General features: G+C 36.3%; 1 protein-coding gene across 1 annotated transcript; it reads right to left on the bottom strand.

The window, feature by feature from the left end:
• Positions 1-12,593: 12,593 nt before the first annotated feature.
• On the bottom strand, positions 12,594-14,527 carry LOC111900436 (sugar carrier protein C). Its single transcript, XM_023896322.1, has 5 exons — positions 14,395-14,527; positions 13,985-14,310; positions 13,264-13,893; positions 12,907-13,175; positions 12,594-12,810 (listed from the first exon to the last, which is right to left on the bottom strand). Exons 1-5 carry the CDS (start codon positions 14,525-14,527, stop codon positions 12,594-12,596), a joined length of 1,575 nt encoding a protein of 524 aa, XP_023752090.1.
• Between the last annotated feature and the right edge of the window lie 820 nt (positions 14,528-15,347).

Raw genomic sequence — 15,347 nt, forward strand, 5'->3', positions numbered from 1 at the left:
CCTTTTATGGGCCATAGGAGGGTTGGGCTTAATAAGCTAGAATTGGGACTTATGAATGTTCCAATTAGACCAAGGGGTAAAATGGTTATTTTACTCTATAATGTTATAGACTTTGATTAAGTGTTAATGTGATAATGATAGCTGGGAGTCATCGGAGTAGCTGTTAGAGACTACTTTCTGCGAGGTTCGACACACAGTTTTACGAGGTCAGTTACCTTCCAGTAGAAGTGGGTCTAAGGCACCTAGGCCGGCCCACTAGTAGTTGATTATAGTCGAGATGATTCTCTTTGTGATAATTGTCTGGTTTGCTACTACCTGGTTTATTTATGTGCTAGTATGATATGATATATGTGATAGTGGTAGTAGAACGGAATAGTCCCCCGATTCGGTTGTTAGGACCGAAGGGTAGGTCGGGCTCCCCAGGTATGCCTGACAGTATGATTATAATATGTTATTATGTGGTAGTGGTAGGGGTGAAATAGTCCCCGTTTCCGGTTGAGATAGACCGGAGGGTAAGTCGGCACCCCATAATGGCTTGATATGGGTAGGTCGGCACCCCATAATGGCTTGACATGGGTAGGTCAGCACCCTAGAACAGCTTGACATGGGTAGGTCGGGCACCCCAAAATTGCCCGGCAGTATGTATATTCTATGGTATGTGGTATGATGGGGAAATTCACTAAGCTTTGTGCTTACAGTTTTCAGTTTTGTTTTAGGTACCTCTTCGTCAACGGGGAAGGAGTCGGCATGGTATTAGCGCATCATACACACTCACAGGATTCTGTGTTTTGAGAATCATGGGATTGTACTCTGATTTTACTACTATTTGATGATATGACTTTGAGACATGTTTATTATGATTTTATGTAATGAAATGAAATTTTTGGCCTTGAAAATTAGGATGTTACAATATTATTGTGTTCTTTGGACTGAATATATGCTTCTATTTTGTCAAAGCCCAATTTTGTACAAATCGGAAACATCATCAGAGGACACAATAGATTCACACTTATAGCACTCTTCCTTGATTTCATCCTCTTTCAATTCAAGAAAGGGTAAAATCATTTTGTGTATATTTTTTTTTACCAATTTAACAATCAAGATGCAGTTGAGTAAAATTGAAATATAAACGCTTAGCAATTAAACAGAAAATATTCCTTTGTTTCAAAAGTGCTAAATTATATCTCTTAAGATAAATAACATCATCCTTTGACCTATAGCTCTAATTCCAATTTATCTATCCACATTCTTCTCTCTTCAATTTTAGTTATTACCTTGATGATTTGATCATTTAGGTTAGAATTGCTTAGACGTGTTCTCTTTATCACTAAAATTAAAGACAATGTAATTTAAATCATCTAATTCAGATTTGTAATGAGTAACTGGAATATTAAGAGATTGGAGTATAGAGTGTACCTTATTGATGACCTTCTCACATTCTTTCACTTGTTCAGAAATAGGCTTCGCAGTGAAACAATTTTCATAGGCCTTACCGCTATAAGTCGCATAACCCCTCTGTTTCAAATCCCCGCTCTGAACCATTAGTCATCTTCCTTCGTACTCCTGCGCTTCATATATAGCCACAAAACATCTACCATATGTTGGCTTTCGAACCTCCTCATCTTCCAAATCTGTGGACCATACTTTAACATGTCCATCTTCGTCACTCTCTTCCTATACAATCAAAGCAGGTTTTGCCTTCACATCACTCTTCTTCCTAAGCTCTTCTATCTTTTGAAGATAGTAAGCTTCATTCTTCTTTGTTTCCTTTTTTTCAGTCATCCTTCTCAGTATACACTCTTTGGAAAAATGATTCTTACCATGGCAGTAATTGCAGTCATACCCTGAATCCCCTAGTAGCTTCTTCTCTTGCTTATCTTCTTCCTTTTGAGAGTTCTTGAAGCTCTCTTCTCTAGACTTCTCCGAACTGAAGTTCCCCTATCTGTTATTGTTCTTGAATCGACCAAAGTTCTTTTTAATGAACCTTTTGGGATTAGACACCATCAGAGCATATTCCTGCTTGGTAAGTTCACTGTCCGAAAAGTCAGATTCAGAATCTTCTTCAGCAACCTTTTTTCCTTTCGCAACTAAGGCCAATGATCCCATGTTAGAGACAAGCTTTGCATCCTTTGTCACTTCATCTTCGTGGGATCTTAGAATTCCCAAAAGCTATGCCAGAGAGTAGCTCTTGAATTGTTCATGAACTTTTACGGTAGAGACAACCGCTTTCCATTTAGACCTTAACCCATTCATGAACGTAACTTTTTGCTTTATCTTTTCATGCCTGAGATTGTGTTTAAACATCCTTCTTAATAGATGATTAAACCGATTGAATGTCTGGTCCAATATTTCATCAGATAGATTAAATAATCGATATGAACAAAATAACATGAACAATGAAGATAAAATAGTGTCGAATGCTTAGATTGAATAGCTTTAGAAGAGTTCAATATGAACTTTTCTATAAAACCTAAGTAGGGAAAATAATATCGATTACCCTAGAACGATACATGCATGCACATTAAATAGTATAACCCTAGCAAACCATAAAACCTGATGGACAGGCCCAATCCGTTATAAATAAGACTATATAAGTACAAGACATTTGACACAATACTTCAAATAACCCAATAGATAGTAGGACAAGATTAGTGGAATATCCTATTTGGAAGACTCATAAGTTAGAAAATTCAATAAATTTTGAAAGAGATAGTATAGTAAAGTATAGGAAATAAGATATACAAGTAAAATGATCATAATCCTTGTAAAAATTCATAAAAGTTTTCAATGAGAGTTTATTTTGTTTATCAAAAACCTCTGAATTCACCAACATCAAGTTGACGTTTTCAAAAACCACATGTATTCCTAGGATGGAGTAAAGATCAATGCAAGGAAGGACTTCATCTTGAAGACAAATAGGTAGGTTTCATTCATTCCTTGTAATAGACTTCATTTATAAAAAGGTAGTTACGGTTTATGCTCTGTGATTTGGTCACCACTCGACATTTCCGCCAACAGTAAGGGAAGGTGTGATAGTGATTGGTTATGCTTCTCGACAACTCAATGTGCGCGAGAAAAACTACACTACCAATGACCTTGTATTGGGAGTTGTAGTCTTTGTCTTAAAATTTGGGAGACTACTTGTATGGTACAAAATGTACTATCTTTACATATCACAAGAGTCTTCAATACATTTTCGATTAAAAAGCACTTAACTTGTGGCAACAAAGATGATTCAAGTTGCTAAATGGTTATGAATGTGAGATTTGTTATCATCCCGACAAGGCAAATGTTGTAGAAGATGACTTTAGCCACAAAGAATGCATGAAACCACGATGGGTACGAGCGTCAACCATGACTATCCATTCCAACCTTGCTACACAAATCCGTGAACCTCATCTTGAAAATCTAAAAGAAGAAAATGTTGCGAACTAAGGCTTACAGGGAATGTATAAAAAGTTTGAGCTTAAGCATAACAAAACACGATACTTCATGAACCGAATCTGCACACCTAAATTTGGTGATATTAGAGGCTTAGTCTTGGACAAAGCTCACTGATCAAGGTATTCCGTCCATCTAGGCTCCGAAAAAATGTACCTGGATTTGAAGATATTGTATTGGTTGCCTAACATGAAAGCTTAAATAGCCACTTATGTGGGAAAATGATAGAACTACTCTAGGACGTTCCTATAGCATCCAATTCATTCTTATATGATCTAGCTTGTTCTAGATCACTCCAAAGTCTTTTGAATTGTTCTACCTTCATTTGGCGTCTTACTGATAATTTTCGGTGGTTCCATCTTGTTTAAGGGACGTTTATAATTATCTAGCATCTATTAGGGTCTCATAGTGTGTTATGGATTTTTCTGGAGCCTCCTCGAGTATTATTGATCACTCCACGGTTCTTTAGACGACCCTGGAAACTTCCAGAAATTTGGGATAAGACAAGTGGAGTTAAAAGTCAATTAATATCAATATCTATAATAAATCAGCACGTTGTGCCCATGTGTACAATCACACCTTGTCTTTCCCTTTTGTGGTACCTAAAGATCCTGAAATAACTGTTTATAGGCAAATGGTAAGCACGAAGCTTAGTGAATTTCAACACAAACATCACACATCATTAATATATAATTTACAAATACCACACATATACACCCAACATGCCATCAACATGTAATCTAAGTATACAACTAAGATAAAAAAATAGTAGAAGGAACTTGCTAGATAAAGTCTAGTATAAGGGGAACTTATTTGCTCATGTCATGTATAGACCGATACTCACCAACTCACATCACTTACCAACACAAGTACAATCCACATAAAACATGTCAATAACATACACATACTAGATACTACACATCCTAGTGCCATTCTCATACAATCTACAATCACACACGATCTAATATAAATAACATACACATCAATATAATGTAGTAAGAAAATCACCTTGAACCGAATGTAGATCACATCAACGAATACCAAATATACAATGAAATCAAGATATTTCATTTCCTCCATATAGAAGTGTTATTGGGAATTAATAAGCAACACTTAGGGGTTGTTTGGTAGGATCTAAATTTTTAAGATCTGAATTTTTAAGAAATTTGAATTTCTAAGAGGGTCTGAACTTTTAAGATCTGAATTTTTTAACATGTTGTTTGGTTGGAACCTCTTAATTGTTGTGCTGAATTATAAAAATGACCATTTTACCCTTCTGTATTACTTTTTGTTTAATTCAATATTTCTGTTTATAAAATAATGAACTAATTTCTTAAATAATAAAAAATATATATACAAACACCATATAAAATGTAAATTAAACTTAAATCAAAATTAGACACAAATCTATCAACTATAGCAATCAAAATTGCTTTGTTTTGGATAACATTGCTATAACAAAATAGAATCACATTATTATAAATCAATAGAAATATGTAACTATAAACACCCTCTTAAACAAGCTTACAAAAATAACCTGAGCTATATGCTTATATGAATCACATTACATGTATACAACCATGTTTTTGTGTGTTCCAGATGAGTGATATCCCCATAACCTTCAAATATACACCAGGGGCAAAAATGTCAATGAAGATTCACAATAGGTTTGACTCTACATCAGTTTGATTTTCTTCTCCAACTCCACCATTATCATTTGAAGTCATTGCAGTATAGTCCCGATATCTTTTCAACTGTTGATTGCTCTTGGAAGTGGATTATCTTCCTTTAATAACAAGAGCAATGATGGTAACGATGAATAACCATGGATAACTAGCTTCTAATTTCAAATACAGGAGAACTAATCAAGTTTATGAGGAAAAAACTGATCAATCTGCAAACGAACACAAATCTACCTATAATAAATAACAGAGTTGACTTCAAATCTTCAATACATTAGATGAAAAAAGATCAATACCGAAATGAGAATCATAATAAAAAACATAAAAGCCCAACAACAAGAGCACGTCGAGAACCATTATTTGATGCATAAGTAGGTTTCAGAAATAAACCCTAGAAATCAATTTCAGAAATTGGTTTTAGAAAGTAACCCTATAATCGATTTTAGATACACAAATAGGTTTCAGAGAGCTATCACCTGATGTTGTTGTTGACAAGTCTGAGGGGGGTTGAGGGCGACTCAGGCAATAGCTCTGGTGGAGGTGGAGGCGGTGACCGGCCGGTGGCTAAAGAAATAGCAGAGGGTAGCAGGTCGTTGAAGATGGTTGGCAGGGAGAAAGAAGTCGCCTCGTGAAATAGAATAGGGAAGAGTGAATACATTTTTGGGCAAAACCGGAAACACACGTGCTTTATTTTTTCAGATACAACCTCAAGTTTGAGAAATTAAGAGGCTTTTTTTAATTTAAGAGGCAAAAAATAAGAGGCTACCAAACACATCATATCTGAATTTTTAAGAGATTGCCTGCGAATGTTTCAATTAAGAGGTAAACAAACGACCCCATAGTCATTAAGACAACTAGTTAGTCCCTAGCTTCATTTCTAGCTTTTAACACCAAAACTACAGTCTGTTCCAGACTTGTTTTTCCTCTTTAAACCCATTCAATCCAGATTATTATCTCATACTCATAACATCCAAATCAATACCTTTCTAAGGACATATTACAGTAAGTCTAATTATTTTTCAATGATTTACTATGAATTTTATAAAATAGTGTATCGTAGTAGGTAAAGCCAGACCAGTCATTGAAAATGATATTTTTCACCCTAGATATAGCCACCAACAGGTCTGGACAAAAATCATGAAGTTACAAGACTAAATTTTAGAACTTTGGGCACCGACCTTGCTAACATCTAACCTTCCTTCAATTTACTATGATTTTTACAAAATGTGACAAAAACATGAAATTATCACATGAAATCATAGCTTTGCTTTTTGGGTTAATTTGGCATCTTAACCCATTAAGTCTTTATGAAAACAACCCCATAGCTAGAAAATAATTAATTAACAAACATTATGAGGTGTGATTACATAATGGTAATTTGGTGGTCTAAACCATAACACAAAGTACACATTTCCTTAAAGAGAAAAATGTCAAAGTATAGTTTAGGGGTTCTTCTGGCCCGTAAAGTCATAGGGGGACAATACATATGAGTACATTTTGGTATGAGTGAGCAAAACCGAAACCAATAACCCAAAAACTGACAAAAACTAATAAAACTGAAACTGAGAAATCGAACGGTTTGGGTTTAAAATTTTAAAAACAGATTTTTTTTATTTGGGTTGGGTTTGCCCTGTCAAAACTGACCCAAACTAACGGTTTCGGCCAAACCCAACCCACCTATTTATATGTTACTTTGATATTCATTTTTTGGTTATGAGCTTCAAAACATAGTAGTTTTAATATTTCTTTGAACTATCTAACTGACTTTGGTGTTTTTCGTTTTTTTAGATGGCTTGAAAAAATTTGAATTGATTTATTAGTTTATTTATGTTTTCTGAAAAATAAGTTTAAACCCAAAACCTGCGAACTCATGGGTTGAATCTATAAACCGAGAAACCGGCCCAAGAAACTGGACCTGGTCAGAAACCAAACCCATTGGGTTCTAAATCCTAAAAACCAAAATACGCGGGTTGGATTCTGTTTTACCCCAATATCGACCCAACCCGGCCCATGCTCACCCCCTACATTTTGGGATGATCACAATGGAAAAAAGGTACTTGCCTAGTATGAGTGGGATTAAAGATTTCATGGGAAAATCTTGCTCTAAAACAATCTTCTTTTCTTTTTCCCGCCCAACATCTCTATGGATATTTTGTCTCTCTCAACAGTTTATCCACCATGTTCCCTCCTAAAACTCTAGAACCATGACATTAATTATGAAGTATGAAATATGATTAGAAGATTTTAAAAACCACAGAACGAAGTTGAATATTTGTCCTGTTTTGTGACATGCATACTTTGTTCTCGAAATCCAAGCTTTACCTCTCTTCCTATTTTCCTCACTCAATTAGCCCTCTATCTTTTTTATTTTTCTTGATTGGAAATCAGTTTACTGAAGCTTTGATCCTTCCTTCCTTCCCATTATTCTATTCTCGGTCTTACTCTTTGCCTCGATCTCTTTTCTTTCTTCACGTCACACCACAACACACACATACATGAGGCTAGGGATGAAACAATAGGATTTAAGGGCATAAGCAAGCCGATCTTAAGGGCTAAAAAAAATAAATCTTGTTCAAAATATGTGTTTTCCTATATGATACACTTTTAGCCCCCTCCCCCCCCCCATGAAATCCTCACAATGACATCTTTGGTCCTTTAAATAAATTTCTTTACACTTTAAGGTTTCTAACTTCTTCACTTTTAGCCCTAAAAATACGAAAGTATTAACATACTGAAAAACGGGATGTTACGTGTGTACACTCTATTCATTATTAGTGAATATTAGAGCACATAGTGCGGTGACATATGCAAGTGAGAGCTGTTGGAAGATAATGTCCATAGTCACAACAATTGGAAATATTGCTACTAATAGTGGGCTCTTTTAGGTTACATGAAAATATAGAAATAAACAACTGATAAGACGAGAACAATTATAGGGGTCTGTTTTGTGAACTAGTTAAATCTTTAATTTATTAAATGAAATTTGAAGATCTAGAATGTTCTCGATAAAGGAATTTGAAAGTCATATAATAAACAAAGGTAAGGATAATTATTATGTGAGCAGATAATTATCCGTTAAGGTTTTAAATTCTTCCTTTTAAATAGAGTGGATCCTAGGTTGGATATGATGATGAGGCCTCTCTAGAAAATGCCTAGAAATCGACAGTACCCTTCCAATCTCAAAAATACGCTCCATAACCTCCTAAGTGGCGTGTAGGCATCAAACCAAGTTTCTGGTTTGCGGTGTTCTGCGTGTTCGTCCATGGTGTGAATTCATATATTGTTGGTATGTTCCTTGGGTGCTACTACGAAAGAGAAGCTCTCCGTCGGGCTTTTAACACTCATCATTCAATCAAGATCTACGAAGTTTTAGAGACTACAAAGATATATTTTGTAGTTTTCTTCTCGTTTTTTTAGTTGCAACTGATTGGTTAAACATGAATCCTTTTCTGGTTTATAAGCTTAATGCTTTAATTGATTCTGATGTACACCTTTGTGGCCTTTTAGATCCCTCATAACCCAACATAAATAACATACATGATGTTGTATATGGAAGATGTAACACCTTAAATCTGGTATGACTTGAAACCCTCAAGAAATTACATCTTATCATAATTGGTCCTTTGAGTACGTTGAGCGTACGAAGTGTACACTTAGCGTACTATGCATGGTTGGTTGCGGAGGAGCTGGACATGCGCTGGGCATACCAAAAGTACGCCGGGCGTACGTGCCATGGGGTCCAAAATGCTAATTTTCGGACATGACGCCTATTTAAGCGACCTTAGGTCCCTTGGACTTAACCCTAGAGAGCCTCCACAACCTTAGAACGTCCTTACACTCCAGAGAAACTTGTGAGATCATTTTGAGCTTTAAAAAGTGCATTATGGCCCTTTTACTGTTCACTCCAAGAAGAAGAGGTGGTTAAATAAGCTTGAACGAGTTGGTGCTTCAAGATCCTGCATCATAGTCATCTTGCAAAGCTGCTGGAGGTAAAAAGCTTGGATCTTTCATCTTAAATGTTTAGATTTAGTTAGGGTTTTCTACCTTGTCCCTTTTGGTTGATTTTAGACTTCCATTTGTGAGTTAAGGAACTACTGAAAGTGGGAATGATAGATCTGAGGTCCCTTGGTCCTTTAGTATCATAAAAATGGAGTCTTGATGGGAGTTTTGGCCTCATGCATGGGAATGACACATCTGGGGTGTCTGACCTACCCTTCGGTCCTAACAACCGAACTCTACTACTATCGCATATAACATATCATGCCAGCATATAACATATCAGGTAGTAGCAAAACCTAGATGAATATCACATGAACAATCATCTAACATACGACTCCTACTAGTGGATCGGCATTATGGTCGTAGACCTACCGCTATTGGAAGGTAACTCACCTCGTAGTAGCTACTGATCTGTGCGGGAATCCTCTGACTGCTACCGCCGCTGCTCTAAAAATCCTCAGGCTATAATTCCCACAAAACACTTAATCATAAATTGCTAACTGTTCTTAGGGTAAAATGACCATTTTACCCCCCCCCCCCCCCCTAATTTAAGTCTAAGCCAAAGTCAACTTCAAGTTGACCCGACTCGTCGAGTTGGGCCATCAACTCGCCGAGTCCCTCACTCTTTACTCGCCCTTATCCATGACCCCACTCGTCGAGTTGGGCCGTCAACTCGACGAGTTCTTCCATCATATGAACATCACATGAAAACTCATCCGACTCGCCGAGTTGATGAACAACTCGTCGAGTTCACCTTATCTGAAGAACAAGTTTTGTGCTCGACTCGCCAAGTTGACGAACAACTCGTCGAGTTCATCTTCATCCTTAGAAGATTGCCTTGGACTCGCCAAGTCTGTTCATGCACTCGCCGAGTCCCATGAACTTCCAGAACAATGGCTTAGTCCAGAACGTTGGGTCACTCCCCGGGACTCCCTAAAACCTTTCCACACTCAACTAGGTCCTTTCGACCCATAACTAATATGGGACAGAAACCTTGGACTCGCCGAGTTGGTCACATCCACTCATTAAATCTTCGGTTTCTGATGTACAACCCTTGATCAAAAGATAGATCTATGCTTCTACAATCGATCTAGCACATAAAGTTACAATCTTTACGTGCTTGCATGGGACTTTGAGCTCAAAAGGTCCTAAAACAAGCTCTTACAATGCATGGGGCCTTCTTTGAGTGCAAGAGCCACTCCTTTCTGCCTTGTAACCCCTCTAAGGACCCAGATCCAAAACATCAACCCAAACCATGCTTGCAATCATGGTTGGTGACCAAAATGGCTTAAAAAAGCCCTAAAACTCCACAAAATGGGATCTATCAAAGGAACAAACAAGGTATAGACTTAATACCTTTTGTAGACTACAAATGATGCTCAAAATCGGATCCGTCTAGCCTCCTCTTGATCCTTCAAGCTTTTCCTTCCTTCCTTGGCTCACAAAAGCACCAAAATCACTCCAAATGTCGTAGATTGCTTCAATAACGGCTAGGGTTTGCTATGGGGGTCTTCTGGGAGTAATTGAGACGAAGGAGGCCGAGTTAAGGTGTTTAAATAGGGTGCAAACCCTCGGATTAGGGTTTTTGTCCAGACAAGGCCTACTCGCCGAGTCCGGGACCGGGTTTGTCGAGTCCACTGCTTAAACCCCACGTCTCATCTTGCTTCTACTCGGCGAGTTGGTCTTTTAACTCGCCGAGTCTAAGGCCAAAATGCAAAATATTTTAAAGAATTAATACGTACCGAGAACTAGGTGCTACAAAGACCTTGCAAGGTAGCCCATGACATTGGATGTAAGACCATGTGGGGTAGCCCATGACAGTCCTAGGTAAAGACCATGTGGGGTAGCCCATGATACTCTTACAGGTTTTATGTATGCATGGCTTATGTGATATGTGTGTAGCTTTAGCTAGCTAACATGATATGTGTATATGTAGTGTGTGGTATGCTATGGGGAACTCACTAAGCATTTCGTTTACAGGTTTTTGATTTGTTTCAGGTACATCCGAGCCCAATGGCAAGGGCAAGGCATGATGGCGCGGCGTGCACTCTATCTCTCTCTTTCACTAATATGTTTTGGAGTCACTTTGATGATTTGAATAAGTTGTAATGAATCGTTGGTTTGAAAACAATTATATTAAGATTTCATGGTTTATGCAATTATGTTTTATTTATTAAAAATGAAAAAAAATTCGTTAAAAATTTGGGTCGTTACAAATGATATTTTTCTTATAGCTAGCCTCTTGCTCAAAACCCATGCAAAAGATTAAAACTTCCATGGGCAATTGAGTTTCCCATAACTAACCTTTTGATATTGTTCTCACCACCTCTTTCTAATGACTTGTGCAACAAATTATCACGTCCACGGGTCATGAGGTTTTCATAAATGACATTTGTCCACTTAATTAATTTCTCGGGATCTCTCTTAGAAACACTAGCAACATATTTCTCTCTCATTAGAAATATATGACCGAAATCTCAAAACGTGCAAACATGATCATACAACACATCCAAGACTCCGTGTAATCTTAGATCTAAGCTCTTTGCATGCCGGAAATCCGATCTCTAACTCAACTTTGTATTGTAGTCTTTTATTTGGATTATAGTACCTAACATTCATCCATCCAAATATCTCATTTGATATCCAACGATGTGTGACGCATGGGGAACTAAACCTTCATCCACCTACAATGCATTAAAGATTCCCTCAACCACAATCTCTAGCTATATGCCCCCTGACTTGTGTGGCTGCCTCAGTACCTAACAATTCACATAGGGATACTATGTACATATTATCTTAGTTGCCTTACTGCCCAAGGATTCTCATCCTTGTTTCTTAACGACAACATTAATTATATCTTAGTCATTTAAACGACGTGTCTATCAAGTTCCATTGTTCCAAGATTATATCTTAGTCATTTAAATGATGACGCATTGTATCTCAATCAAGTCGCCTCGGTATTCTTCGTTCCGTCTCTGTAGTAGTAGTATTATTTAGCATAGTTATATTTTTTTAAAAAGCGGAATGAGAGTTCATATCATTTAAAAAATACTATGGCATATTTCACAAGATAGTGAAATACGCCTTTTGGTTGGTACACTTGTTAGGCAATTAAGAAGTAGAGATTGTTGTTAAAAAACAAAAAAAAGATTAATTTGCTGGCTAATTTAAATCTAAAAGTCAAGGGATTTAACTTGGTTTTCTTAAATATGTAACCAACTTTTTTTAATACAAACATTTTTTTTTGGAAAAGGTAGAAAGATTGATAGAAAGAAGGGTTCGAGGATATTTAATTTAAAAAAAAAAAATTAACCTAATTATAAAAATTAATTAGTAACACTTGATATCGTTTCAAAAAACACTTGATAGACCTAATATAAAACTAATAAAAACTAAAAACCATGAAACCCTAAAACGCTAATAACAAATTCCTAAATAAACTTGCACTACGAACTAAAATCGGAAAAGCCTCTAACTTATATTTTTCTCTTTATCATCGTTTTCTTTATTATCACCCACGGGAGCCAGTTCTTCGTCAACCACCGGAACAAATCTTTTCCAAACGGGGTGCTCTTTCCAAACTCCGGCCATCTCTTCGATGGGAATTCCCTTTGTCTCCGGCAAATATTTGTAGATGAAACCAGTCATGATCACCACCCAGAACATAAAGAAAATAAACAACCCAAACCTGAAAATTAAACACCCATGCATGTATATTATATATAAATACATCCTCTAAAAGTTAGATAATATATAGATATATAAAAAGAAAGTAAGTTATGACCTGAGGGCACACAACATCTGAAGAAAGATTTGAGCAACAAAAAAGGTAAAGATCATGTTGACGGAAACATTAACACTTTGTGCAGCTGATCGGATCTCAAGAGGGAAGATTTCACTGGGCACGAGCCAACCCAATGGACCCCATGACCATGCAAACCCTGCAATGTATATGCAAATGGCTACGACCACAAGAACTGAATACCACATTTCAAGCTCACCAGGGTTTCCTTGTAACCCAAACTTAAATGCGATTGCAACCGTAATAACCACCTATACATAAACATCGATTAAATATTATAACCAGTTGTTCATAATCGTTACGAAAACCCTAATTAAAATAATGTGAGATTGTTATTACCTGCATCAAAAACATTTGAATTCCACCCTGAATGAACAAAACTCTTCTTCCAAATTTATCGACAGTAAAGATTGAGACAAAAGTTGCTAACGTGTTAACGATGCCAGTGATTAGGGCAGAAAAGAGTGAAGCGTTATCTCCAAACCCCATTGTTTTGAACAAAACGGGGGCATAAAACATGAACACGTTCATTCCAGTGAGTTGTTGGAAAAGTGGGATGAGGATAGCGAAAGTTAACTGTGGTCTATACTTTCTACGAAGAAGATTAAACCATGGGTGTTTAATCTTTTTTGATTCCTCGCTAGCTGCAACCATATCGTTAAACTCTTCATCGACACTGTCTACACCACGGATTTTGAGTAACATTGCTTTGGCTTCTGTGACCTTTCCACGTTCGATAAGTGAGTTTGGGGTATCTGGAAGAAAAAGAGAGCCAACGATAAAGATTATGGCAGGAACAACGGCTCCTCCCAAACTCAAACGCCACCCCCATCCGCCCTTGATTTGGGCAAATCCGTAGTTGACTGCGTTGGCGATTAGAATTCCGATGGTGATGGATAGTTGAAACATCATGTTGAGAGCACCACGATACTTGTAAGGAGCCATCTCGGAGAGATATAGAGGCACAGACTACAAGAACATGGCGATATGATATACTACACATCAAGATCAAATCTTTACGTAACATAAAGGAATGCGATTAAACAAATAAAAAGATTACCTGATTAGCAAACCCGATACCAATACCAAGAAGAATACGACCGATAATAAGCATTAGAACGTTTTGAGCAAAGGCATTGAGGAGTGCTCCGGCGCAGAAAACACAGCCGCCGATAAGCATGGATATTTTCCGACCACAAGACCTGGTTATGACCGAAGCAAACCATGAAGCCACCAATGCAGCCAAGTATAACGAAGATGTGAACATGGTCAATGTGGTACTGTTGAACTTGCAGTACTGGTTGCTAGAAGCAACGAGTTTAGATTCCTTCTCGTAAACCGCTGGGAAGAATTCTTTCAAGAACGGCGACATAGATGTCACTCCACCTGAAAATTATAAGACAAGATGATTACATTTCTATCTTCTCTTAATTAAAGGATAGAAAAAGTGATGATCAGTTTTAATTAAACCTGAAATCCCGATATCGTATCCGAAAATCAGACCACCGCAGGCCGCCACCATACATGTGATGAAAACGTTGAGTGTGAGATTTCCGGGGTATGCTTTCCCGTTACCTGAACCGATTCCAGTACCTCCCGCCATTGTTGAAGCTTATCAATGAGTAAAAGATTAAATGACAATTTGAGGAGATTAGGAAAAATAAGATTGTATTTATAGATGAATAAACTAATCCCGTATCTGTATTTCTTTTGGGTATCTTTTCCGGAATATTTTGCGCTAAAATCTTATCTCAACTGGATTTGAATTACAAACCAAGCATTAATTCCATATAATAGTTATCCATTGATCATCATATTTTTCCATTACAAATAAACGATAATGGAAATTAAAATAGATTTATCTAATGAAAATAAAACAAATAATCCATTATATATAGGCCATTTTATTTGTAATTTTTTTAAGCTTTATTTATTATTTATGTCTTCTAATCGAAATTCACCAGTCGGTTGTAAAATCAAATACTTCGTTTAATATTAAGAAAAAATATCTAAGTATGATTTATGACTAATAGAAAATTAGTATTCCATTTGTTATTCATGTTCCATGAAATATGGTTGTATTAATTTTATTATCTTTTGGTTTAAAACTTTAGATAGTAAAGTAGATAATATGATATATTAGTATCAACCAACCGGGTTGTTAAAATTAACTTTGATTCTCCCTTTTATTAACTTTATCAATACCAATAAAGTATGACTATATAATTTGATACATAACTAGGTGTGAAACCCGTGTATTACACGGATTAATTTAAAAAAAGATTAAATATTAAAGTGTAAAAAAAATATTTTTTAATGTATATCTTTAAATTAAGGAAGATATATATTTATTGCAATTTAATATATCATATATATATATATATATATATATATATATATATATATATATATATATATATATA

The sequence above is a fragment of the Lactuca sativa genome, chromosome 6 (genome assembly GCF_002870075.4).
Source record: "Lactuca sativa cultivar Salinas chromosome 6, Lsat_Salinas_v11, whole genome shotgun sequence".
NCBI classification, from domain to species: Eukaryota; Viridiplantae; Streptophyta; class Magnoliopsida; order Asterales; family Asteraceae; genus Lactuca; species Lactuca sativa.

Bases quoted from the DNA above. Each gene is read 5' to 3' on its own strand.
- LOC111900436 (XM_023896322.1), bottom strand. From the start codon at position 14,527: ATGGCGGGAGGTACTGGAATCGGTTCAGGTAACGGGAAAGCATACCCC. The intron at 14,311-14,394 runs GTTTAATTAAAA...TATAATTTTCAG, and splicing joins ATACGATATCGGGATTTCAG to GTGGAGTGACATCTATGTCG. The intron at 13,176-13,263 runs GTAATAACAATC...GTTTATGTATAG, and splicing joins TTCAAATGTTTTTGATGCAG to GTGGTTATTACGGTTGCAAT.